Below are 26,693 nucleotides of genomic sequence, written 5' to 3'. Positions count from 1 at the left end.
AACCTGGGACCTCGGTGCCATGAGGCAGCAGTGCTAACCACTGTGCCATTGTGCTGCCCTGCTGCAGGGCATTCTGAAGGGGAGGGTGAACAGCCAGTTGTTGTGGTCTATCGATACCAACAATGCAGGTAAGAAGAGGGGTGAAGTCTTGAAAGTAAAATAGAGGGAGTTAAGAAATAAAAAGACAGGACCTGAAAGATAGTTCTCAGGATTTCTCCTATTGCTGTGTGCTAACGACAGCAGGAATTGGAGAATAGACCATCTGAATGCGTGGCCGGAGAGATAATGTAGGAAGGAGGGATTTGGATTCCTGAGGCATTGTGATGGAGTCTGGGGAAGACTGGACTTGTGAAATCTGGATGGGTTGTACCCAGCAGGACCAAGATCAGTGTCATATTTGCGAGTACTGTTGGGGAGAGTTTAAACGCGAGTGGCAGGGGATGGGAACCTGAGCAGAAGGCACAAGAGGACAACAAAGATAGAAATGAAAGACCAAAAAGTAGAACTTAAAAGTGAAAGGCAGAGGAAACCAGGGATAGCAGCAAACAGCTGGTGGACAGTGACTCTTCAAGCAGCCATCCTGTAGGATATTTTGGAGGCCCAAAGGCGGTTGGTTTCCTGATTTTAGCAGGAAAAAAAATCATTGTGGCTTTGTCACAATAGAATCACTACAGTGTAGAAGGAGGCCATTCAGCCCATTGAGTCTGCAGCGACACTTTGGAAGTGTACCCTACCTAGGGTCAGGCCCCCAACCTATCCCCTTAACCCAGCAACCCCACCTGGATAGAATTATAGAATTTACAGTGCAGAAGGAGGCCATTTGGCCCATCGAGTCTGCACTGGCTCTTGGAAAGAGCACCCTACCCAAGGTCAACACCTCCACCCTATCCCCATAACCCAGAAACCCCACCCAACATGAAGGGCAATTTTGTACACTAAGGGCAATTTATCGTGGCCAATCCACCTAACCTGCACATCTTTGGACTGTGGGAGGAAACCGGAGCATCCGGAGGAAACCCACGCGCACACGGGGAGGATGTGCAGACTCTGCACAGACAGTGACCCAAGCCAGAATTGAACCTGGGACCCTGGAGCTGTGAAGCGATTGTGCTAACCCCCATGCTACTGTGCTGCCCGATACTTAAGGGGCAATTGATCATAGCCAATCCACCTAACCTGCACATCTTTTGGACTATGGGAGGAAACTGGAGCACCCGGGGGAAACCCAAGCAGACACAGGGAAAATGTGCAAACTTCACACAATCACCCAAGGCTGGGTCCCTGGAGCTGTGAGATCGGTACCGGCTAACCACTGTGCGGCCCCCGAACTCTATGTGCTGCCCCAAATACCCCAAGCTGACATTCACCGAGATGAACCTCTTGATGTGGTCACCCACCAACTGTACATTGGGACAGTGATATCCTTTGCATTTGCGACATCCCTGCTGATGTGGGGAGACGATGCAGTTGTTTGTTTAGACACCTTGCACTGTCGGTAAACCAGTTGCTCTGACAATCCCACAAATCCTTTCATGGTAATCCCGTCAAAGCAGTAATGCAGTACCTGCCCGTTTGTCCAGTGCCTCTGTCACCTGATGCTTCTATGTACATCTATCTGTGATATGTAGCTGATGTTACCTGCTCCTACCGGGAAGGATCGTGTGGCATAGAATCTAAGAGTGACCATGATCATCACAGTTGGAAGGACATTCTTGTGCTGGTCTGGGGCTCTAGGTCATAATGAAGGAAGTGGCACAACTTCATTCCTACTTTATTTGTAAAGTATAGTGATCAGCAGCATTGTGACGCAGTGGTTAGCACTGCTGCCTCACAATGTTGAGGACCTGGGTTCGATCCCAGGCCTGGGTCACTGCCCATGTGGAGTTTGCACATTCTCCCCATGTTTGCATGGGTTTCACTCCCCACAACCCAAATATGTTCAAAGTAGGTGGATTGGCCACGCTAAATTGCCTCTTAATTGGGAAAAATGAATTGGGTATTCTAAATTTATTGAAAAAATATAAAGTGTAGTTTCCTCAGGTGCTGCTAGTCTCATTGCTGCAAAGCAGTGGTGCTCCCAGAACCTTCACCTCCCTCCTTGCAGAGCTGACATTCTCGGCCTCCTCCTCCTTTGCTTCTGCTCCTGTTTCAGCACAAGTGGTACAGTAACTGCCCCCATACCCATGTACGGCAATGTTATTACTGCCTTCCTTGGTTAGCAAAATCCTTCAAATTCCTCCGGAAATTCACTTCAGTGCTTCCACTAACTTTTCCTGAGCACAAGTAAGTCAAAAGCCCCTCAATTGCAATTTAGCGAGTAGCCCTCCTTGAGGCATGGAACATGTTTCATGATGCTTGTTGTTTCCGGTGCGCACATTCATTGATTAATTTTGGCATCCTGATGTTCTAATCAGCCCATTCATGTCAGTGATGTCATGATAACACACTGTCTTCAACCCCTCACGGGGGATGCAACTGAGTGTGGCCAACCAGACCAGTTATGCTGCATAGAAAGCAGTCAGCAGTGTTTTGCATGCAAGAATATATCAAGTAGACATTCTTCGCACACTGTGCAAATACATTTCATGCCTATATTTTGACCATTCAGGACAAATATATTTCCAAAACTTTGAGGAACAGTGTTGATTGTGGAACATCTGGATGTTAACAGATGTCGATTACAAAAGCAGGGAGGTCATGTTGGATTTGTAAACAACTTTAGTGAGGCCACAGCTGGAGTACTGTGTGCAATTCTGGTCACCGCATTATAGGAAGGATGTGATTGCACTGGAGGGGGTGTAGAGGAGATTCACCAGGATGTTGCCTGGGATTGAACATTGGCGGTATGAAGAGAGGTTGGATAGGTTTGGGCTGTTTTTGCTGGAGCAGAGAAGACTGAGGGCGACCTGAGTGAGGGGGTACAAGATTATGAGGGGCATGGATAGGGAGCAGCTGTTCCCCTTAGTTAAAGGGTCAGTTACGAAGGGACACAAGTGAGGGGCAGGAGATTTTGGGGGGATTTGAAGAAAAATATTTTACCCAGAGGATGGTGATGGTCTGGAATGCATTGCCTGGCAGGGTGGTAGAGGCGGGTTGCCTCACATCCTTTTAAAAACAAAGGACAAAGAAAAGTACAGCACAGGAACAGGCCCTTCGGCCCTCCAAGCCCATGCCAACCCGTGCCAACCATGCTGCCCGACTAAACTACAATCTTCTACACTTCCGGGGTCCGTATCCCTCTATTCCCATCCTATGTATTTGTCAAGATGCCCCTTAAACGTCACTATCGTCCCTGCTTCCACCACCTCCTCCGGCAGCGAGTTCCAGGCACCCACTACCCTCTGTGTAAGAAAAAACTTGCCTCGTACATCTACTCTAAACCTTGCCCCTCGCACCCTAAACCTATGCCCCCTAGTAATTGACTCCTCTACCCTGGGGAAAAGCCTCTGACTATCCACTCTGTCTATGCCCCTCATAATTTTGTAGACCTCTATCAGGTCGCTCCTCAACCTCCGTCGTTCCAGTGAGAACAAACTGAGTTTATTCAACCGCTCCTCATAGCTAATGCCCTCCATACCAGGCAACATCCTGGTAAATCTCTTCTGCACCCTCTGTAAAGCCTACACATCCTTCTGGTAGTGTGGTGACCAGAATTGAACACTGGAGTACCTGGATGAGTTGTTGGCATGTCATAACATTCAAGGCAATGGGTCAAGTTCTGGCAAATGGGATTAGGGAGGCAGGTCAGGTGCTTTTCACGTGTCGGAGGCCTACAGCCCTCTTCTGCACTGTGATTCTGTGTATGCACAAGCTAAAGGCCGTTTGCAGGTAATATGATTCGCTCTAGTTATGCTGCATAGATCAAATTTTAAATTTTAGTTTCATTTATTCTGTATTGTGTGATTATGAGGCTGGAAACTTGAAAATATTTTTTAGCATGCATGACAGCTGAAATTTAGAATTTATTTCACCTCAGTCATGAGTGAATGTACTGAAAGGGGTGGCGCAATTATATCCTTTTAAGGAACATGCTGTAATTTACAGGTTTGTTCAATTGGTGTTGTACACAGCATTCAAGCTAAGAGTCTCCTCCAGTACCGTGGCAGTGCCTGATCTATTGTAGTTTGTTGTCAGATTCACAGCAGTTTTGCCGTTGTAGTTGAGTTTACAGGAGCTGGTGTCAGATTGAAAACAGGCTACCAATTAGGACATATCAACCCATAGTTGGTTTTAGCTGCAAGCTGCACAGAGGCTCGAAACACCCCCCCCTCGTCCTTGTTGGCTTTCCTGTTGAGCAGCTGGCTCTTTCCCATTCTCAGATTTCTCTTCGATATGGTCTGCAGGGGTTAGACTGTTTTTCGGGGGCGGGGTTGTGGTTGTGGATAATTCTAGTGCCTGTTTGATGGGGTTAAAAGATTGCTCTCACTGTTCTCTCTAAAGGGAGCCACCTTGCGTGCGACCACTCTGCTCATGGCCACCACCAGAAGTACCAATCAGTTTTCTATCCATCTCAATACACTGCCCCTAATCCATGTGCTTTAATTTTACACACTTATGTGGAACTTTGTCGAAAGCCTTCTGAAAGTCCAAATATACCACATCCTCAAGTCTCTCCCTTCCCCTCCTCAACTCTACCAGTTACATCCTCGAAAAATTCCAGTAGATTTGTCAAGCAAGGGCAGCATGTGGTTAGCACTGCTGCCTCACAGCACCGATGTCCCAGGTTCGATCCCGGCTCTGCGTCACTGTCCGTGTGGAGTTTGCACATTCTCCCCGTGTCTGCGTGGGTTTCGCCCCCATAACCCAAAGGTGTGCAGGAGGTGGATTGGCCACGCTAAATTGCCCCTTAGTTAGAAAGAATGAATTGGGAACTTAAATTTATAAAAAAAAGAGATTTGTCAAGCATGATTCCCTTTCATAAATCCATGTTGTCCGATCCTGCCAATGTGTTCCAAGTGTTTTACTGCAGAATCTTTGTTCATGGACTGTAGAATTTTCCCCATTACTGGGGGGAAAAATTAAACTGGGATCTGCAAGCGCCACAAGATGTAATTATCATGGAAGCTCCTGGGAAACGGGCACATTGCCTGTTCACAAACAGGCTAGACATTGAGGGAATGGTATCCTTTGTGGTCATGAGGAATGGAGAGGTGTGTGGATGCAGTAGATGACACCCTGCACCTGGGGCATGACTGCTATGCAGTTGAAGCCCATCGTCCTGGTGTCCTGTTCGCCTGTTTCCAGTCCAAGTTGATGTACATGTGGGCCTTCACAAATTGCACATCTGTGACCGTCGATATGCACTTGTGCGCTGCTGACTGGGAAATGCCACGCAGGTCACCTGTGCTGTCCTGAAACGAGCCACTGGCATAGAAGTTCATAAGACCATAAGACACAAGACATAGAAGCAGAATTAGGCCGCTTGGCCCATCAAGTCTGCTCCACCATGTAACTGTCAGGGGCGCAGATAAAGGGGGACACAGTCTTCTCCGGCACTGGATCTCTGACACCTGGAGATAGGAATTTCTACGTCACAACACCCATGGCCAGTAGTGTCTCCTCCGAGGCTCTGCCATCTGTTGCTCTGCTTCCTCACCGTGTGCAGTGGCACATTGATGTCTCTGCTGCTGGTCGGTCACGATCAAAGGAATTGCCAGCTTGACTGACTCCATGATTCTCCAGAATCACAAACTGAAAGGAAGAGAACATCACCGTGAACGATGAGGAGGCCTGACAATGCCCTGACCCACAACCCTCTCAGGATCTGGGGCACCCACCCATGTGCATCCCTCTATGTGAGTGCCTTTCCACTGAGCCTCACTCCCTCCCCTGTCATACAATAGTTACTTCCACACAGTTGCTTCCTCTCAACTCCACCTGAATGAAGTGCTCCGACCCTTGAGACCCTCTGCGGCCAGGGACACCCGGCCGCAAATGTAACCGCAGTAGAGGGGCAGACAGTCAGGTCAGATGACTCCCTTGGGATGCCAATCAGTGGCACTCTCAAGCATTGCAATGCTGACTAAATTGGCTCAATTGGCACATCAAGGAACGGTTTCCCCTTGTTGCAGGCGATGCTTGTGGAGACTGAAATTAATGTTAGGGCACACTCATTCCCCCAGCTCTCAATGGCTGTGGATCAAAGGAGTTTTCCAACTGGAACAACTAGCCACACAGCCTGGCCTACATAACCAGTGACCTTGAACTTCCTGACATCTCATGCCCTCTGGTTTCACTGTGCAGTCTGAGAGGGTATTCGGGCTCACAATGCTGGAAAACACCCCTTGTCAGAGTCCCCCATTCTGCCCATCGCAGCCTGGCATCTCATGGGATTCACCTGCTCCCACCCACTTTCCAGCTGGCAATCCGTAAGGGTAATCCCTCAGCGGTGATATCGCCACAAGCCCAGCAAGGAAGACACTGGAAGCGCTGCCTGTACACCAGCCAGCAGACCTCTTTAAACCTAAAGGCTTCAGCTACAGAGGGCCGCTTTGGCCTGCGAGTGACCTGTGCCCTGAGATAGCAATACTGAACCCCCCTCACCCGGGCCAGCATTGAAATTATCTGGGTGCACAGCATCCTCTTCATTACCCCCTCTGCAGCTGGCACTTTGGAGGATAATGGCAACTTGAACACCCATCTCTGACGTCCCCTTCGGTATTGAGGTTGCCAGATTCTCACTTTTATATACAGCTGTTGCAAATATTCAATAGGGGGATGTCCCGGTGGGAGGGCTTTCTAACCATCTAATAAACTAGGTCCCGGCCTTCCATTGCAGGATTCTCCTTGCGCCACTCGTGAAGGGTCGGAAAATGGGATCTTGCTGGTGAGAATCGTGTTTCCTGATTCTCGCTGTATTTCCACCACGTCACTGTTCTCACTGATGGCTCACGTGGGCTCAAAATTCCATCCCAGTCCTTGAAAAAGAAAAAAATGACTAGGATATGGGAAAGAGCAGGGTGGTGGGACTAATTGGATCTCTCATTCAAAGAGGCCAAACGGCATTCTGTGCTGTATCATTCTACAATTCTTGTCTTTTTAATTTTTGTCTTTGTCTCTGGCTGACTTCTGATTGGCAGTCTGGATCCTGTGATGGCAATCTCCAAATCTGATCCAATCTTTGTGTTTTTTCAGACTCTATCCCCTTACTTTTCAGCTCATTCACCATAGCCTTTTATTTTGTAGTATCTCTGTTTTTTTTACATGCATCTGCTAACATAGTGAGGATCAAGCTCATCTGTGAAGCTTCACATAATGGAACAACCTGCTACCATTCAGTTTAATAGCTCATTGTAGCATAATGACCACCCTAGGAAAGGCTCGTGATCATTATGTACAATGGTTAGTCGACAAGATATCAACACTGTCATAATATACACCAATATATCATGGTGCAGATACACACTGATGGATACACACAGGGACCAATCAACATGTACAAACACCGCAGCCAATCACCAGTTAGAATACACACACTATAAAGGCAGAGGGCACCATGGTCCCGTTCATTCTGGGTGCTGCCTCTCAGTGTAACAAGAACTCATCCAGCCCAGCACAGACTCAGACCACGTGCTGAGAGAATCATCTGGTTCGGACAAGGCTTAGGTCTCTAGTTTAAGTTAGCATCAATTAGACCCACAGTCATCGTGTGTTAGTTAGTTAGAAGTAGTTAATAAAATTGAGTTGAACCTTCATCAGTCTTGGAAGTGTCTGTTCATCTCTCAAGTCTACACTAGCCAACACTTTCAAACACCTTTAGGAGAGACGGAGGAGATGGGAAAAGAGTAGTACAAAAAGAGTTTGACAAAATCGGGTCTCACATACAGGAAAAATAATCTCAGTAATATTTGATTCAAACTTTCCCAAGTCTTTTTGTTCTTTTTTACAGTAATAATGATGTGCTTTATGATAGAAAGCATAACTACAATATTTTTCTTCTACTATCTTGTAGGCCAAGGACAGAATCCTGCTCGTCAGGCTAGTGTCATTGCAGGAATCCCATATCTGGTGCCAGCATGGAGCTGTCAAATGATTTGTGGTTCTGGGCTGAAAGCGGTGTGTCTCGCAACACAGGCCATCATAACAGGAAGCTCCAGTATTGTGGTAGCAGGCGGCATGGAGAACATGAGTAAGGTAGGAGCACAGTTCACCTGTCCTAAGTGAGGCATGTGAAGCTGTTATGACTCCCTTGTCGATCAAAAATCTGTAACTCAGGCTTGAACACATTCAATGACATAGTTTCTCTGTGGAAGTAAATTCCAAAGATTAACCTTCTTTAAGATCCTCCATATTTTTGTTTTCATGGGAGTCCCCTTATTTTTAAACTGTGCACTCTAATTCTAGATTCTCCACAAGAGGAAAAACACCCTCTCTGCAACAACCCATCAAACCACGTTGCTTTCCTACTATGTCCTCTGTATCATTTTCAAATTTGGGTCTGAATTTAAATCATTTGTATGGACACTTGCCTTGGCTTCCTCACAGAGCAACTTAATCCATGACACAAACTTGGGCCCTATCCCAAACTGTTCCAACACCGCAAACAAGTAACATTACTCTGTCGCATTCAATATTTTCCCCGCTTCTTGACTGTGATAGAGAAATTCAAACAGCATTCATTAGATAAGCAAAACTGAACTTTATTTACGAATTAGAACTGACTGCTAGCAGTAATGGCTGAGACTTGAAGTCGGAAGGCAGTCAAATACAAACTGCTTGGTCCGTCCCAAGTCTGCGATATTACAGAAGAATAAGGCGATTTTTATACATTATAGGATCAAGATAACATGAATACAACTTGGTCAGGAATTTGATTGAAAGTAAAACATAAGTAATAATCATTACAATGGCGTCTCCTTGTTGACCTTTAGAGGACTCGGGTCTCATGTCATTATCTTGTCTTTGTTTTAAGCGATGGACAAATTTGTTTAAGTACAGGAAGAGACAGTTTTTTAGCTTATTGTATATATTTAGACTGCTCTGGTCTCATGACGAACACGTCTTATCTGAGTTTTAGAGTCAGCCAGTTCTCAGGTCAAGTTGACCTTGGCTCTTTGTATCTGTGCCTTAGGTTATGTGAACTCAGTTTAAATTCAATTGTACCAAGAAGACTTGACTAGATTTCCCATCATGCCATTATTTGCTTCACACAATACCACACCTCCACCCTATCGAAGGTCTTCTCAGCATCCAGAGCCACAATAATCTTCTGTTCCCCTCCCCCCCCCCCTCCCGATGGGGAGAGCACCACGTTGAACAAACACCACACATTCGAAGACAACCGCCTCCAAATCCTGTTTGGTCCTCACCAACCACCTGGGGAAGACACTCCTCCAACCTGAGCACCTAAGCAAGAATCTTGGCATCCGCATTTAGTAGAGATATCGGCTGGTATGACCCGCACTCTACTGCGTCCTTTTCTTTCTTTTATTTTTAATAATATTTAGGTATTTGAAATTTTTTATAACAGTAACAAACAATGACATCAACATGGTAAAATAAACATTGGGGGGAGGACTCCCTTCTCTCTTGCTTAATTAAATGTCCTCACCAGCAGTGGACTCAATATCTCTGAAAACTTCTAGAATTCCACCGGTTACATACTCCTCGTGCTCGGACAACTTTTGTTCCACCTCCTGGATCGTTCTCCCATGGGTTTCCTGATTTTGAACCACTTGATCAATCGAAGCCTTAATCGGATCCAGCGTGTCCTTCAGCTTGGCGAAACAACCCTCAAAAAAAGAAAGAATTAATTGGAATCTGAAGAGCAACCTTTTTATACAGAGGGTGGTATGTATGTAGAATGAGCTGCCGGAAGAAGTGGTTGCGGCAGGGACATTGACAACATTTTTTTTTTTTTTTTAGAACAGTACAGCACAGAACTGGCCCTTCGGCCCTCAATGTTGTGCCGAGCCATGATCACGCTACTCAAGCCCACGTATCCACCCTATACCAGTAACCCAACAACCCCCATTAACATTATTTTTTAGGACACTAAGGGCAATTTAGCCTGGCCAATCCACCTAACCCGCACATCTTTGGACTGTGGGAGGACACCGGAGCACCCGGAGGAAACCCACGCACACACGGGGAGAACGTGCAGACTCCGCACAGACAGTGACCCAGCCGGGAATCGAACCTGGGACCCTGGAGCTGTGAAGCATTGATGCTAACCACCATGCTACCGTGCTGCCCATTTAAAAGGCATTTGGACAGATGCATGGATAGTAAAGGTTTAGAGTGAGAAGGGCCAAATGCAGACAAATGGGGTTAGCTTAGATGAGCTTTTTAGTTGTCGTGGACCAGTTTGGGCCGAAGGGCCTGTCTCTGTGCCGTAGATTCTATGATTCTACTCCGTCCGGCCACCTCATGATTTTGAATGCCTCTCTCAAATTCCCCCTCAACCTTCTCTTTAAAAAAAAACAGGCCCAACTTCTCCAATCTCCAGGCCCAATTCTCTGCATTCTCACCATCTATTGCCCTTAAATCATTCATAAAGTGCGACTCCAGAACAGGATGCAATACTCCAGTCAGGCTGACCAGTGTTTTATGCAATATATAATAATAATAACCTTTTATTGTCAAAAGTATGAAGTTACTGTGAAAAGCCTCTAGTCGCCACATTCCGGTGCCTGTTCGGGTAAGCTGGTACAGGAAGCAGGTACCCGCGCTGCTGGCCTCGTTCTGCATCACAAACCAGCTGTCTAGCCCACTGAGCTAAACCAGCCCCTAACCCCTATATCACACCCAACATCATGAACTTTATCTTGTGAGACATTATCAAATGCTTTTTAGCGGATTTGCAGGTGAGGGAGCTTGTAAAATTTCACAGTAACAATGCCATCACTTTCCCATCCAACCCTAACTTGTGCACAGTTTTATGAGGGGTGGAGGGCTAGCCTGGCAGGAAGAGTCTAAGGACAGAATCATAGAATTTACAGTGCAGAAGCAGGCCATTCAGCCCATTGAGTCTGCACCTGCTCTTGGAAAGCTACTTAAGCCCACACCTCCACCCTATCCCCGTAACCCAGCAACCCCATCTAACCTAAGGGCAATTTATCATGGTCAATCCACCTAACCTAGAACATAGAACAGTACAGCACAGAACAGGCCCTTCGGCCCTCAATGTTGTGCCGAGCCATGATCACCCTACTCAAACCCACATATCCACCCTATACCCGTAACCCAACAACCCCCCCCTTAACCTTACTTTTATTAGGACACTACGGGCAATTTAGCATGGCCAATCCACCTAACCTGCACGTCTTTCGCCTGTGGGAGGAAACCGGAGCACCCGGAGGAAACCCACGCAGACACGGGGAGAATGTGCACACTCCGCACAGACAGTGACCCAGCCGGGAATCGAACCTGGGACCCTGGAGCTGTGAAGCTGTAGAGCTAACCACTATGCTACGTGCTGCCGCAGGCCTCCACATCTCTTGCATCCCCATCACACCACCCCATAGGCTTCCTCTCCCCTCCCTGACACCCTCGCCCCTGCATTTACCTTGTCCTGGACTCAAAAGATTTAGAGCCTGGGGGCTGCTTGTAGCCCCTGCCCTGGCCACTGCTGCCACTTTTGGAGAGGTCAGGTGCCCTTTGAGATCAATTGGAGAAGACCTGCTGGGCATAAAAAGTGGATAAGTTCAGTGAAACAGTGAAAACATTTAAATACCTGAGCCCTATAAATTTTGTTAATAAAAGCCACCTGTTGTGATCCTACTTACAATTTCACTATCTGTTTGTTGGCATAGCTTTCATTAAAGGATTGATGTTGCCTGACTGCTTCCACAATGTTAGAACATTATCACAGTGGGGGAGGAGGGATGTAAATTCACAGTTTGATTGATAACATAGATTCATAGATGTTTACAGCCTATCGTGTCCACACCAGCCAACAAAGACCTGACAACACTAATCCTATTTTCCAGTGCTTCATTCAAAGCCTTGGATGTTACAGCAGCGCAAGTGAATGTTACGAGAGATATACACGTAGCATTTTGTTTTATTTTGGCTCAACATTGGAAGGATCCTTCTGTTAAAAACTTGTTTTCCCTGTGCATTCCCTTTATTTCCTGTTATTTTGACTTTGAAATCTTTGTACCTGGACAAAAATTCTCCTATGCCTTTAAGATGGACTTCACCTTTAATTAAAATTAAGGAATCTAGCCGGATGTGCTGATATCGCTGATGACTCATCATATTGGACTTGGCTGTCGGCCAATGAGCTGTTTACTTTGCCGGACCCTCAGCTGATTATTTATGCTGATTGGTAGTGACTGTTCTAGAATGTTCCTTTTCTCTGTGAGACTGTTCCCAAGTTAGTTTCAGTTTGATCAAGACGCTGGAGGGTCAAAGCCTTGATCTCTCTCTCTTACCTGATGGACTCTGTCTGAAAGTTCAAAGTAAAGACCTTTCTCTCCCCTATAGTTAGATTAAACTGCAAGGAAGTTCAGTACAGCAACAGCTGCAGTAGAGCCAGTTGTTTAATGAATCCTCTTTAAAATCTCATGAGGGGAACTCTGTTTTTCCTCAGTAAAGCTAGGGGACATTCTGGTGGAGTTCGAAACCAATAAGAATTACACAGGCCTGAGAAGATCCTTTTGAGCGAATACCCAGACTAATACAAATGAAAGTGACTCCCCAGAGTGAATCCTACAGTTTGGGGTTTCGGACCCAATGTTCCAGCCAGAAGATTCTCGTGGCCATCCAACCAGTGGTTCTCAATCACTCCGCATCGTGGAAGGGCAGTCAGCTAAAAAAACTTCAACATCTGAAGCAAGGACGCTCATTTTCCATTATTCCGCTTAAATTTTTCCCCTCCCCCTCCCTCTGCGTGTGTACGTCTTGTGTGTGTTTGGATACAGGGTGGGATGGCAAAAGTGTGCAGGGTGGGGAGGGGGGGGGGGGGAGAGTAGGAGATTAGCTGGTCATTATTCTGTTATAATCTAATCCCTGGAGAAAATCGATGTACAGAGAGATCTGGGTGTTCAGGTCCATTGTACCCTGAAGGTGGCTGCGCAGGTTGATAGAGTGGTCAAGAAGGCATACGGCATGCTTTCCTTCATTGGAAGGGGTATTCAGTACAAGAGTTGGCAGGTCATGTTACACTTGTATAAGACTTCGGTTCGGCCACATTTGGAATACTGCGTACAGTTCTGGTCGCCACATTACCAAAAGGATGTGGATGCTTTGGAGAAGGTGCAGAGGAGGTTCACCAGGATGTTGCCTGGTACGGAGGGCGCCAGCTATGAAGAGAGGTTGAGTAGATTTGGATTATTTTCATTAGACGGAGGTTGAGGGGGGACCTCATTGAGGGCGACAAAATCATGAGAGGTATAGACAGGGTGGATAGCAACAAGCTTTTTCCAAGAGTGGGGGTGTCAATTACAAGAGGTCACGATTTCAAGGTGAGCGGGGGAAAGTTTAAGGGAGATGTGCGTGGAATATTTTTTACGCCGAGGGTGGTGGGTGCCTGGAAGGCTTTGCCAACGGAGGTGGTAGAAGCGGGCACGATAGCATCATTTAAGATGCATCTAGACAGATATATGAACGGGCGGGAACAGAGGGAGGTAGATCTTTGGAAAATAGGCGACAGGCTTAGATAAAGGATCTGGATCGGCGCAGGCTGGGAGGGCCGAAGGACCTGTTCCGGTGCTGAAATTTTCTTTGTTCTTTGGTCTAATCCAAGTTTGATTCCCGGCTTGGGTCACTGTGCGGAGTCTGCACATTCTCCTCGTGTCTGCGTGGGTTTCCTCTGGGTGCTGCAGTTTCCTTCCACAAGTTCTGAAAGACGTGCTGTTAGGTGAATTGGATATTCTGAATTCTCCCTCAGTGTACCCGAACGGGCACCAGAATGTGGCAACCGGGGGCCTTCATTGCAGTGTTAATGTAAATGTAAGCCTACTTGTGACATTAATAAAGATTAATATGATTGCATATCTTATCTCTGTTGTTATAAGTGAACAGTTGTTGTGTTCCACTTCTTTATATGGTGCCTGTAAGTCATTGTGAGCTGTACCAGCTTTACAGGTTACAGAGGGACATAGATAAGCTTCAGAGCTGGGCTGAGAGGTGGCAAATGGAGTTTAATGCAGAAAAGTGTGAGGTGATTCATTTGGAAGGAATAACAGGAAGACAGAGTACTGGGCTAATGGTAAGATTCTTGGTAGTGTGGATGAGCAGACGTCAATTTAAAGCTATGTCCACCCTATCTAATCCTCTGATCATCTTGTGTGCCTCAATTAAGTCACCTCTTAAACTTCTTCTCTCTAACGAAAACAGCCTCAAGTCCTTTCCTAATAAGATCTTCCCTCCATACCGGGCAACATCCTGGTAAATCTCCTCTGCAGCCTTTCCAATGCTTCCACATCCTTCCTATAATGTGGCGACCAGAACTGCACGCAATACTCCAAATGTGGCCACACCAGAGTTTTGTACAGCTGCCACATGACCTCATGGCTCCAAAACTCAAGTCCTCTACCAATAAAGGCCAACACACCATAGGCCTTCTTCACAACCCTATCAACCTGGGTGGTAACTTTCAGGGATCTATGTACATGGACACCGAGATCCCTCTGCTCATCCACACTACCAAGAATTTTACCATTAGCCAAATATTCCGCATTCCTGTTATTCTTTCCAAAGTGAATCACCTCACACTTCTCCACATTAAACTCCATTTGACACCTCTCAGCCCAGCTCTGCAGCTTATCTATGTCCCTCTGTAACCTGCAACATCCTTCCGCACTGTCTACAACTCCACCGACTTTAGTGTCGTCTGCAAATTTACTCACCCATCCTTCTGCGCCCACCTCTAGGTCATTTATAAAAATGACAAACAGCAACGGCCCCAGAACAGATCCTTGTGGTACGCCACTCGTAACTGAACTCCATTCTGAACATTTCCCATCAACTACCACTCTCTGTCTTCTTTCAACTAGCCAATTTCTGATCCACATCTCTAAATCACCCTCAATCCCCAGCCTCCGTATTTTCTGCAATAGCCGACCATGGGGAACCTTATCAAACGCTTTACTGAAATCCATATACACCACATCAACTGCTCTACCCTCGTCTACCTGTTCAGTCACCTTCTCAAAGAACTCGATAAGGTTTGTGAGGCATGACCTACCCTTCACAAAACCATGCTGACTATCCCTAATCATATTATTCCTATCTAGATGATTATAAATCGTATCTTTTATAATCCTCTCCAAGACTTTACCCACCACAGACGTTAGGCTCACCGGCCTATAGTTACCGGGGTTATCTCTACTCCCCTTCTTGAACAAAGGGACCACATTTGCTATCCTCCAGTCCTCTGGCACTATTCCTGTAGACAATGATGACCTAAAAATCAAAGCCAACGGCTCAGCAATCTCTTCCCTGGCTTCCCAGAGAATCCTAGGATAAGTCCCATCAGGCCCCGGGGACTTATCTATTTTCACCTTGTCCAGAATTGCCAACACTTCTTCCCTACGCACCTCAATGCCATCTATTCTAATATCCTGGGTCTCAGCATTCTCCTCCACAATATTATCTTTTTCCTGAGTGAATACTGACGAAAAGTATTCATTTAGTATCTCGCTTATCTCCTCAGCCTCCACACACAACCTCCCACCACTGTCCTTGACTGGCCCTACTCTTACCCTAGTCATTCTTTTATTCCTGACATACCTATAGAAAGCTTTTGGGTTTTCCTTGATCCTACCTGCCAAAGACTTCTCATGTCCCCTCCTTGCTCGTCTCAGCTCTCTCTTTAGATCCTTCCTCGCTTCCTTGTAACTATCAAGCGCCCCAACTGAAACTTCACGCCTCATCTTCACATAGGCCTCCTTCTTCCTCTTAACAAGAGATTCCACTTCTTTGGTAAACCACGGTTCCCTCGCTCGACCCCTTCCTCCCTGCCTGACTGGTACGTACTTATCAAGAACATGCAATAGCTGTTCCTTGAACAAGCTCCACATATCCAGTGTGCCCAACCCTTGCAGCCTACTTCTCCAGCCTACACATCCTAAGTCATGTCTAATGGCATCATAATTGCCCTTCCCCCAGCTATAACTCTTGCCCTGCGGGGTATACTTATCCCTTTCCATCACTAACGTAAAGGTCACCGAATTGTGGTCACTGTTTCCAAAGTGCTCACCTACCTCCAGATCTAACACCTGGCCTGGTTCATTACCCAAAACCAAATCCAATGTGGCCTCGCCTCTTGTTGGCCTGTCAACATATTGTGTCAGGAAACCCTCCTGCACACATTGTACAAAGAACGACCCATCTAATGTACTTGAACTATATCTTTTCCAGTCAATATTTGGAAAGTTAAAGTCTCCCATAACAACTACCCTGTTACTTTTGCTCTTTTCCAGAATCATCTTCGCCATCCTTTCCTCTACATCCCTAGAACTATTAGGTGGCCTATAGAAAACTCCCAACAGGGTGACCTCTCCTTTCCTGTTTCTAACCTCAGCCCATACTACCTCGGAAGAAGAGTCCCCCTCTTGCACCCTTTCTGCCACCGTAATACTGTCCTTGACTAGCAGCGCCACACCTCCCCCTCTTTTGCCCCCTTCTCTTACTTTACTAAAGCACCTAAACCCCGGAACCTGCAACAACCATTCCTGTCCCTGCTCTATCCATGTCTCTGAAATGGCCACAACATCGAAGTCCCAGGTACCAACCCATGCTGCCAGTTCCCCTACCTTATTTCGTATACTCCTGGCATTGAAGTAGACACACTTCAAACCACCTACCTGAACACTGGCACCCTCCTGCGAAGTCAAATCTGTGCTCCTGACCTCTATACTCTCAATCTCCCGTACCCCAAAACTACAATCCAGGTTCCCATGCCCCTGCTGAATTAGTTTAAACCCCCCCAAAGAGCACTAACAAATCTCCCTTGATCTTCACCGCCCGCTCGCCTCCCTGCCCCCTCAGCCACTTGTATATATCCCCAATTTTTCCTACACCTTCCAGATCCAGAAGCAACAGTCACCCCAACAGGGTGTATCCCGGCACCCTAGGGAACCCCCTCCAGACCTTTCGCGCAAAGTCCCTACTTGACTACCACTACTTACAAGACTCCTCCTCCAGTCTAACCCACTCTACCCCTTCTCATTCCCATTACCGCTGCACCTTGTCCACATTCACCGCCCAATAATAATCAAGCAAGTTCAGCAATGCCAACCCCCCCCCCCCCCTTCTGCCTCTGCAGCAGGGTCCTCCCCACCCTCAGCACCTTCCCTGCCTACACCAAGTCAGAAATGATCGTATCCACTTTCTGAAAGAAGGCCTTTGGTATAAAGATCGGGAGAGCTTTAAAGATAAACAAAAACATTGGCAAAATATTTATTTTCTCCACTTGGACCTTCCCCACCAGCGTTAAGTGGCTAACCAAGGGGCTGGTTTAGCTCACTGGGCTAGGTCGCTGGCTTTGAAAGCAGACCAAGCAGCCCAGCAGCACGGTTCGATTCCCGTACCAGCCTCCCCGGACAGGCGCCGGAATGTGGCGACTAGGGGCTTTTCACAGTAACTTCATTGATGCCTACTTGTGACAATAAGTGATTTTCATTTCATTTTCATTTCATTTTTCAAGTGCAATGTATCCCAGCTCTTAAGATCCTCCCTGGCCTCCTCCGCCAGCTTCGTTAACGCAATCGAGACTCCAGGATGGTATGTTGCCTCCCTGGTGCAAGGGTCAAGGATGTCTCGGAGCGGCTGCAGGACATTCTGGGGGGGGAGGGTGAACACCCAGCTGTCGTGGTGCACATAGGCACCAACGATATAGGTAAAAAACGGGATGAGGTCCTACAAGCGGAATTCAGGGAGTTAGGAGTTAAACTAAAAAGTAGGACCTCAAAGGTAGTAATCTCAGGATTGCTACCAGTGCCACGAGCTAGTCAGAGTAGGAATGTCAGGATAGATAGGATGAATGCGTGGCTCGAGAGATGGTGCAAGAGGGAGGGATTCAAATTCCTGGGGCATTGGGATCGGTTCTGGGGGAGGTGGGACCAGTACAAACCGGACGGTCTGCACTTGGGCAGGACTGGAACCGATGTCCTAGGGGGGGCGTTTTCTAGAGCTGTTGGGGAGGGTTTAAACTAATGTGGCAGGGGGATGGAACCAATGCTGGAAGTTGGAAGGTAGTAAAACAGGGACAGAAACAAAAGGAAGTAAGGGGAAAAGTGCAAGGCAGAGAAGACATAGTCAGAAATCCATAAGGGCGACAGTACAAGGTACAGTGACTGAGGGGAGCACAGTGAATAGGCCCAATAATAACAAAAGGAATAAAACTGGAGATGTTAAGATTCAAAACAGAGGTAAAAAAACCAACATAAGTGTACTTTACCTGAATGCTCGTAGTATTCGGAATAAAGTAAATGAGTTGGTGGCACAAATCATCGTAAATGACTATGATTTAGTGGCCATTACTGAAACATGGTTAAAGGATGGTCACGACTGGGAGTTAAATATCCGAGGGTATCAAACTATTCGGAAGGACAGAGTGGATGGTAAGGGAGGTGGTGTTGCTCTGTTATTTAAGGATGACATCCGGGCAATAGTAAGGGATGACATCGGTGCTATGGAGGATAAGGTTGAATCCATTTGGGTGGAAATCAGGAATAGTAAGGCGAAAAAGTCACTGATAGGAGTAGTCTATCGGCCACCAAATAGTAACGATATGGTGGGGCAGGCAATAAACGAAGAAATAACTGATGCATGTAGAAATGGTACAGCAGTTATCATGGGGGATTTTAATCTACATGTCGATTGGTTTAACCAGGTCGGTCAAGGCAACCGTGAGGAGGAGTTTATAGAATGTATCCGCGATAGTTTCCTAGAACAGTATGTAATGGAACCTACGAGGGAACAAGCGGTCCTAGATCTTGTCCTGTGTAATGAGACAGGATTGATTCATGATCTCATAGTTAGGGATCCTCTCGGAAGGAGCGATCACAATATGGTGGAATTTAAAATACAGATGGAGGGTGAGAAAGTAAAATCAAATACTAGTGTTTTGTGTTTAAACAAAGGAGATTACAAGGGGATGAGAGAAGAACTAGCTAAGGTAGACTGGGAGCTAAGACTTTATGGTGGAACAGTTGAGGAACAGTGGAGAACCTTCCAAGCGATTTTTCACAGTGCTCAGCAAAGGTTTATACCAACAAAAAGGAAGGACGGAAGAAAGAGGGAAAATCGACCGTGGATATCTAAGGAAATAAGGGAGAGTATCAAATTGAAGGAAAAAGCATATAAAGTGGCAAAGATTGCTGGGAGATTAGAGGACTGGGAAATCTTTAGGGGGCAACAGAAAGCTACTAAAAAAGCTATAAAGAAGAGTAAGATAGAGTATGAGAGTAAACTTGCTCAGAATATAAAAACAGACAGTAAAAGTTTTTACAAATATATAAGACAAAAAAGAGTGGCTAAGGTAAATATTGGTCCTTTAGAGGATGAGAAGGGAGTTTTAATAACGGAGATGAGGAAATGGCTGAGGAACTGAACAGGTTTCTTGGGTCGGTCTTCACAGTGGAAGACACAAATAACATGCCAGCGACTGATAGAAATGAGGCTATGACAGGTGAGGACCTTGAGAGGATTGTTATCACTAAGGAGGGAGTGATGGGCAAGCTAATGGGGCTAAAGGTAGACAAGTCTCCTGGCCCTGATGGAATGCATCCCAGAGTGCTAAAAGAGATGGCTAGGGAAATTGCAGATGCACTAGTGATAATTTACCAAAATTCACTAGACTCTGGGGTGGTCCCGGTGGATTGGAAATTAGCAAACGTGACGCCACTGTTTAAAAAAGGAGGTAGGCAGAAAGCAGGAAATTATAGGCCAGTGAGTTTAACTTCGGTAATAGGGAAGATGCTGGAATCTATCATCAAGGAAGAAATTGCGAGGCATCTGGATAGAAATTGTCCCATTGGGCAGACGCAGCATGGGTTCGTTAAAGGCAGGTCATGCCTAACTAATTTAGTGGAATTTTTTGAGGACATTACCAGTGCAGTAGATAACGGGGAGCCGATGGATGTGGTATATCTGGATTTCCAGAAAGCCTTTGACAAGGTGCCACACAAAAGGTTGCTGCATAAGATAAAGATGCATGGCATTAAGGGTAAAGTAGTAGCATGGATAGAGGATTGGTTAATTAATAGAAAGCAAGAGTTGGGATAAATGGGTGTTTCTCTGGTTGGCAATCAGTAGCTAGTGGTGTCCCTCAGGGATCCGTGTTGGGCCCACAATTGTTCACAATTTACATTGATGATTTGGAGTTGGGGACCAAGGGCAATGTGTCCAAGTTTGCAGATGACACTAAGATGAGTGGTAAAGCGAAAAGTGCAGAGGATACTGGAAGTCTGCAGAGGGATTTGGATAGGTTAAGTGAATGGGCTCGGGTCTGGCAGATGGAATACAATGTTGACAAATGTGAGGTTATCCATTTTGGTAGGAATAACAGCAAACGGGATTATTATTTAAACGATAAAATATTAAAGCATGCCGCTGTTCAGAGAGACTTGGGTGTGCTAGTGCATGAGTCACAGAAGGTTGGTTTACAAGTGCAACAGGTGATTAAGAAGGCAAATGGAATTTTGTCCTTCATTGCTAGAGGGATGGAGTTTAAGACTAGGGAGGTTATGTTGCAATTGTATAAGGTGTTAGTGCGGCCACACCTGGAGTATTGTGTTCAGTTTTGGTCTCCTTACTTGAGAAAGGACGTACTGGCACTGGAGGGTGTGCAGAGGAGATTCACTAGGTTAATCCCAGAGCTGAAGGGGTTGGATTATGAGGAGAGGTTGAGTAGACTGGGACTGTACTCGTTGGAATTTAGAAGGATGAGGGGGGATCTTATAGAAACATTTAAAATTATGAAGGGAATAGATAGGATAGATGCGGGCAGGTTGTTTCCACTGGCGGGTGACAGCAGAACTAGGGGGCATAGCCTCAAAATAAGGGGAAGTAGATGTAGGACTGAGTTTAGGAGGAACTTCTTCACCCAAAGGGTTGTGAATCTATGGAATTCCTTGCCCAGTGAAGCAGTTGAGGCTCCTTCATTACATGTTTTTAAGGTAAAGATAGATAGTTTTTTGAAGAATAAAGGGATTAAGGGTTATGGTGTTCGGGCCGGAAAGTGGAGCTGAGTCCACAAAAGATCAGCCATGATCTAATTGAATGGCGGAGCAGGCTCGAGGGGCCAGATGGCCTACTCCTGCTCCTAGTTCTTATGTTCTTATGTTAAGTTCCACTTATGGAGCCCCATCCATTCCCTCGCTACCTGAATCCTCAAGTACCTAAATCTATCCCTCGCTACCATAAATGACATCTGCCCCTAAATTTGCCCACCGTCCCAGCTCATTTACCGGGAAAACCTCGCTTTTCGCTACATTCCGTTTATACCCAGAGAACCCTCCAAAACTCTGATTAACCAAAAGTTGCATCCAATTTTGTATTTTAGACTCCGCATGTGGCACTGATGCGAACTGGTATCAAAATGGGTGATCTATCACTGCAGGATAGCATTCTTTGTGATGGTTTGATGGATGCTTTTCATCATTACCACATGGGAATAACAGGTAAGAGCTCCACTAGCTACCATGTAAGTGAATCAAGTGTTTGCTTTTGCAAGTCTGGGAGAAACTTGTTCAAGTACCAATCTTGGCTCAGTTGATGGTACTCTCACTGTTAAATCCCACTTTAGAGTCTTGAGAACACAATCTACGCTAAAATGTCATTTTACGCTAAAATGATTGAGGTGAAGTCTTTCCAGTATGATAGTGTCAAAAAATTATTGATTTTCATATTTCATGGGACATTGTTCCGATGTTACTGATAAAGTCAAAGTTTTTCCATTTGCATAGTTCCTATTGGATGCGCGACATGTTGGGCTTATACTCTCCCATTTCCTCTTTCAATATCCCCCACTGCTCTGCTGTAAATATTCCCCACATATAGCTGTTCCCAGTCTGCTTTGGCCAGATCCCGCCTTATTTTAATTTACTGCCTACCACCACCAACACCACCACCAGGAGGGGTTTGCCTCGAGGTGGAAGCTCTTTATCGACTTTTTCAAGGAGTGTGAAGTGGTCAGGGAGGTGGCGGGGGGAGAGTTTCCTTTTTGTTTGGGAGAGGATAGGGTTGGAAAAGGGAGGCGGGTACTGAAGTGGAGGGTGGGAGGGTTTTGTCACCTGTTGCCGCGGTTGACTTTTATAGTTTTGTGAATATGTATATATTAACAATGCCTTCAATAAAATGTTTTTTTCCCAAAAATGAGAGGAGGTGCCCAATGTATGGCTCAGTCGGCCATAGCTGAGCGCCTCGACAGCGTGTCACAGTCGCTGGGGGATGAGACCCAGTACCAGGCAGACCTTGATGAGATGCTGCGGGGCATCAGCCACCAGTCTCAGGTGGGCATTGCCAAGGCCCTCCAGAGCACGTCCCGGTCGCTAGGGAAGGTCTCCCAATTGCCAGGGCGCTTCAGAGCATGTCCCAGTCACGGAGGAGCATCACTGAGAGCGTCGGCACCATGCTACAGACTGGGGAGCCGCCAGGGTGGCAGAATCAGATTACGGAGGGGACCTGGGGCTTGATGCTCGATCCAGCTGCCCCTCCTTCTAGAGGTGAACCCCAAGGTCCTGTAGGCATCGACTGGGAGGAGGGGGGTGCTGGGTGACAACCCAAAGTCACCCTGTGGGGTGGCGATGGTGGCCACCCGATTCCCCTGAGACCCATCCCCTGACAGTGGCATATCTCGCAGTCAGCACCCGGAACAGGGTGGCACGGAGGGTCATATGCCACCGGAAAGTGGGCTGTGGCCCATCAGCTCCAGAGGATATCCGCCAGGGGCATCGAAGGCCATGGGATACTGTCAGCAGCAGGATGCCTCCACCTCTTGATGTGCATTGTGGGGAACGCACTTAGATGCAGCAGTGGAGCCCAGAAGGCTAAGCAGGTCGAGGATCACTAAGGGGGCACTGGGGGGAGGGGGGGGGGAGGAGGAAATGATGGACAGGCCACGTCCTATGTGAACCAAGCAAGGATAAGAGCCCTCCCGCTTCTGCCTCCTGTCTTCCAGCCTCTGACTGGTCCTGCGCCTTCTTGTCCTCCACATGTGACAATCCCTGATCCTTTTAGTCTGGGCTCAATAAAATCTGAGACGGATCTGCAGGTATCAATTATTGTTTTATTTCCACCAGCTTGCAAGGCTGACTCACTCGTGGGACCTTAGAACACACAGCTATCTTCTTGAGCTCCCAAAAGGCAGTGAGAGCTAGGACAAAGAAATCACAGCACATATTGATTGAATCACATCAAGATTCGCATACAAGCTTCCCATAGGTCAATGTATACACCTTCTGACCTGGCCATATATCCTGATTGGCTCACTTCGCATTTCCCAATCCTGGCCTCTTGTTACCCAGCATCCTTTTCTCCATTCTCTCCACGAGGCTAAGCTCCCTCCCCCCTTCCTATCCATGCTGTGCTCATCCCTTTGTTCTCTGTCTGTGAACTCATTACCCTCAGGGACCTACTGTCCATCAAATTCGTTTGTTCACTTCCTCGCATGTTCCTCCCCCTCCACCTCCAGCACGTCGCCTCAGTGCTGTGCCAGGTTGTGGAGGCCGCAGCAGACCACCACAAAGCGGTCGACCCCCCGGGCGGTGTACTGCAGTGCACCACCAGAGCGGTCGAGGCATTGGGACTGCATCTTTTGGAGTCCGATGCACCGCTCAATGACAGCCCAGATAGCTGCAAGGGCCTCATTGTACCGGTTCTCCACATTGGTCACCGTCCTCCGTACAGGCGTCATTAACCAGGTCCTCAGCGGATATCCATTATCCCCCAAGCTGCCGGTCATGTCCAACTGTCCCAGGATGTAGCTGTCGTGCTCACTCCCTGGGAAGTGTGCACACAAGTGCATAGTCTTGTGGTCGAACACAAGGTGGGCGTTCAGAGAGTGAAACTCCTTCTTGTTGATGTAAGGCACTCCCATTAAGGCGACATGCGTGCATCTATTAGCCCCTAGACCTGGGGTCTCCCATCGATGGCGGAGAATCCTGATGCCTGGGCCTGGTCCACGTTAAAATTTATAGTCTGCTGTCTGGACAAACAGGGCATATGTGACCCCACGGATGCACTTGTCGGCTGTAGCTTGTGAGATGCCGCACAAATTCCCGCTCAAGCCCTGGAATGATCCTGAGGCTCAGAATTTCAGGGCTGCGATAACCTTTTTTTTTATAAATGTTTTTTATTGAGTTTTCATATTTTATATATGACAAATTACAAATTATTAGAGAGAGAAAAAAAGAAAACACAAAAATTTTACATGAATATTTACAGGTAAGCATCTTCATAACAACAATTGTGGCCGTCCCCTTTAGCCAGCATACATATTTTACATTCCCCAGTATGGCCGAGGCACATGTTTATAGGCATTTATTTATAGTTTGGTTTTGGGCCTTGGCTTGCCAGCAAACCCCCATAACGAGCCCGTAACCCCCCCCCCCACCCTCCCCCGATTCCCGTCCATTTTCCCCTGATTCTTGGCCACCCGACTATTCTTCCTCTTGTACGTTGGCCACAAACAGGTCCCGGAACAGTTGCATGAATGGCTCCCACGTTCTGTGGAAGCCGTCGTCCGACCCTCGGATGGCGAATTTGATTTTCTCCATTTGGAGAGAATCCGAGAGGTCGGACAGCCGGTCTGCAGCTCTGGGCGGTGCTGCTGACCGCCAGGCAAACAGGGTTCTACGGCGGGCGATCAGGGAGGCAAAGGCAAGGGCGTCCGCCCTCCTCCCCAGGAATAGATCTGGCTGGTCTGAAACCCCGAAGACCGCCACTATCGGGCATGGCTCCACCCTCACCCCCACCACTTTGGACATAGCCTCGAAGAAGGCTGTCCAGTACTCCACAAGTCTGGGGCAAGACCAGAACATGTGGGCGTGGTTGGCCGGGCCTCTTTGGCACCGCTCACATCTGTCCTCCACCTCCGGGAAGAACCTACTCATACGGTTTCTCGTTAAGTGGGCTCTGTGTACCACTTTTAGTTGCGTCAGGCTGAGCCTTGCGCACGTGGAGGTGGAGTTGACCCTATGCAGTGCTTCGCTCCAGAGTCCCCACCCTATCTCCATCCCCAGGTCGTCCTCCCATTTCGTTCTTGTTGCGTCCAGTACGGTGTCGTCCCTTTCTACCAGTCGGTCATACATGTCGCTACAGTTCCCCTTCTCTAGGATACTTGCGTCCAGTAGGTCTTCCAGTAGTGTCTGTCGTGGCGGTTGTGGGTACGTCCTTGTCTCCTTTCGTAGGAAGTTTTTGAGCTACAGGTACCGTAGCTTGTTCCCCCCAGCTAGCTGAAATTTCTCTGTCAGTTCGTCCAGTGTTGCGATCCTGTCGTCCGTGTATAGGTCCCTGACTGTCAGTGTCCCCCCGTCCTGTCTCCACCTTTTGAAGGTGGCGTCAGTCAGTGCTGGTTTGAACCTATGGTTGTTGCAGATGGGAGCCTTGTCCGACATTTTGTACAGGCCAAATTGCTGCCGCAGTTGGTTCCAGGATTGGAGGGTGGCTGTCACCACTGGGCTGCTGGAGTGTTTTTTGGGTGGGGTTGGGAGTGCTGCCGTGGCGAGGGCCCGGAGGGAGGTTCCCATGCAGGAGGCCTCCTCCGCATGCACCCACTCGGCTTCTGGCTCCTGGATCCATCCCCTTACTCGCTCGGCTGTTGCCGCCCAGTGGTAGAATTGTAGATTCGGGAGGGCTAGCCCCCCCCTGGATTTTGTTTTTTGTAGGACCTTCTTTGGGATCCTAGCATTTTTACCCCCCCATACGAACGCCATGATACGTTTGTCCAGCGCTTTGAAAAAGGCCTTGGGGATGTAGATCGGAATGGATCTAAACAGGAAGAGGAACCTGGGCAGTACGTTCATTTTGATCGTCTGGACTCTCCCCGCGAGGGAGAGCGGGAGTGTGTTCCATCTTTGCAGGTCCTTTTTAACTTCCTCCGTCAGGCTGGTGAGGTTCCATTTGTGGATCCCTTTCCAGTCATGGGCTATTTGGATCCCCAGGTAGCGGAATTTATGTCGGGCTTGTTTGAACGGCAGCCCCTTTAGTGCTGCCCCCCCCCCCCTTAGTGCTGCCCCCCCCCCCCCCCCCCCCCCCCTTGCGGGTGTACTGGGAAGATCTCGCTTTTGCTCATGTTGAGTTTGTAGCCCGAGAAGGCTCCAAACTCTTTCAGGAGCGCGATGATTCCGTCCATGCTTCTTTGTGGGTCCGAGATATAGAGGAGCAGATCATCCGCATAGAGTGAGACTCTGTGCTCTCTACCTCCCCTTCGGATCCCCCTCCAATTTTTTGCTGCCCTGAGCGCGATTGCTAGCGGTTCGATTGCTAGTGCGAACAGCAGCGGGGACAGTGGGCATCCTTGTCTGGTGCCCCTGTGCAGCTGGAAGTATTGGGAGTTGGTATTGTTGGTCCGTACACTCGCCATGGGAGCGTTGTATAGGAGCTTTACCCAAGCGGTGAACCCTGTTCCCAGCCCGAACCGCTCCAGTACCTCTATGAGGTATTTCCATTCGACTCTGTCGAAGGCCTTTTCTGCGTCCAGGGAGACGATCACCTCTTGTGTTCTCTCCCCAGAGGGGGTCATTATCACGTTCAGCAGGCGCCTGATGTTCGAGGTAAGCTGTCTACCTTTGACGAAG

At 47.6% G+C, this 26,693-nt stretch overlaps 1 protein-coding gene across 2 annotated transcripts in view; it reads left to right on the top strand.

Moving 5' to 3' along the window:
• The window catches only part of acat2 (acetyl-CoA acetyltransferase 2), a 127,180-nt gene that overhangs the window by 24,551 nt on the left and 75,936 nt on the right, over positions 1-26,693 (top strand). For both annotated transcript variants that reach the window (XM_038802295.1, XM_038802302.1), the window contains exons 3-4: positions 7,952-8,133; positions 21,458-21,575. In XM_038802295.1, coding sequence (XP_038658223.1) covers positions 7,952-8,133; positions 21,458-21,575 — 300 coding nt within the window. The remainder of the gene's footprint in view (positions 1-7,951; positions 8,134-21,457; positions 21,576-26,693) is intronic.

The sequence above is a fragment of the Scyliorhinus canicula genome, chromosome 1 (genome assembly GCF_902713615.1).
Source record: "Scyliorhinus canicula chromosome 1, sScyCan1.1, whole genome shotgun sequence".
Classification (NCBI taxonomy): Eukaryota; Metazoa; Chordata; class Chondrichthyes; order Carcharhiniformes; family Scyliorhinidae; genus Scyliorhinus; species Scyliorhinus canicula.
This window is presented reverse-complemented; position numbering and strand designations above follow the sequence as displayed.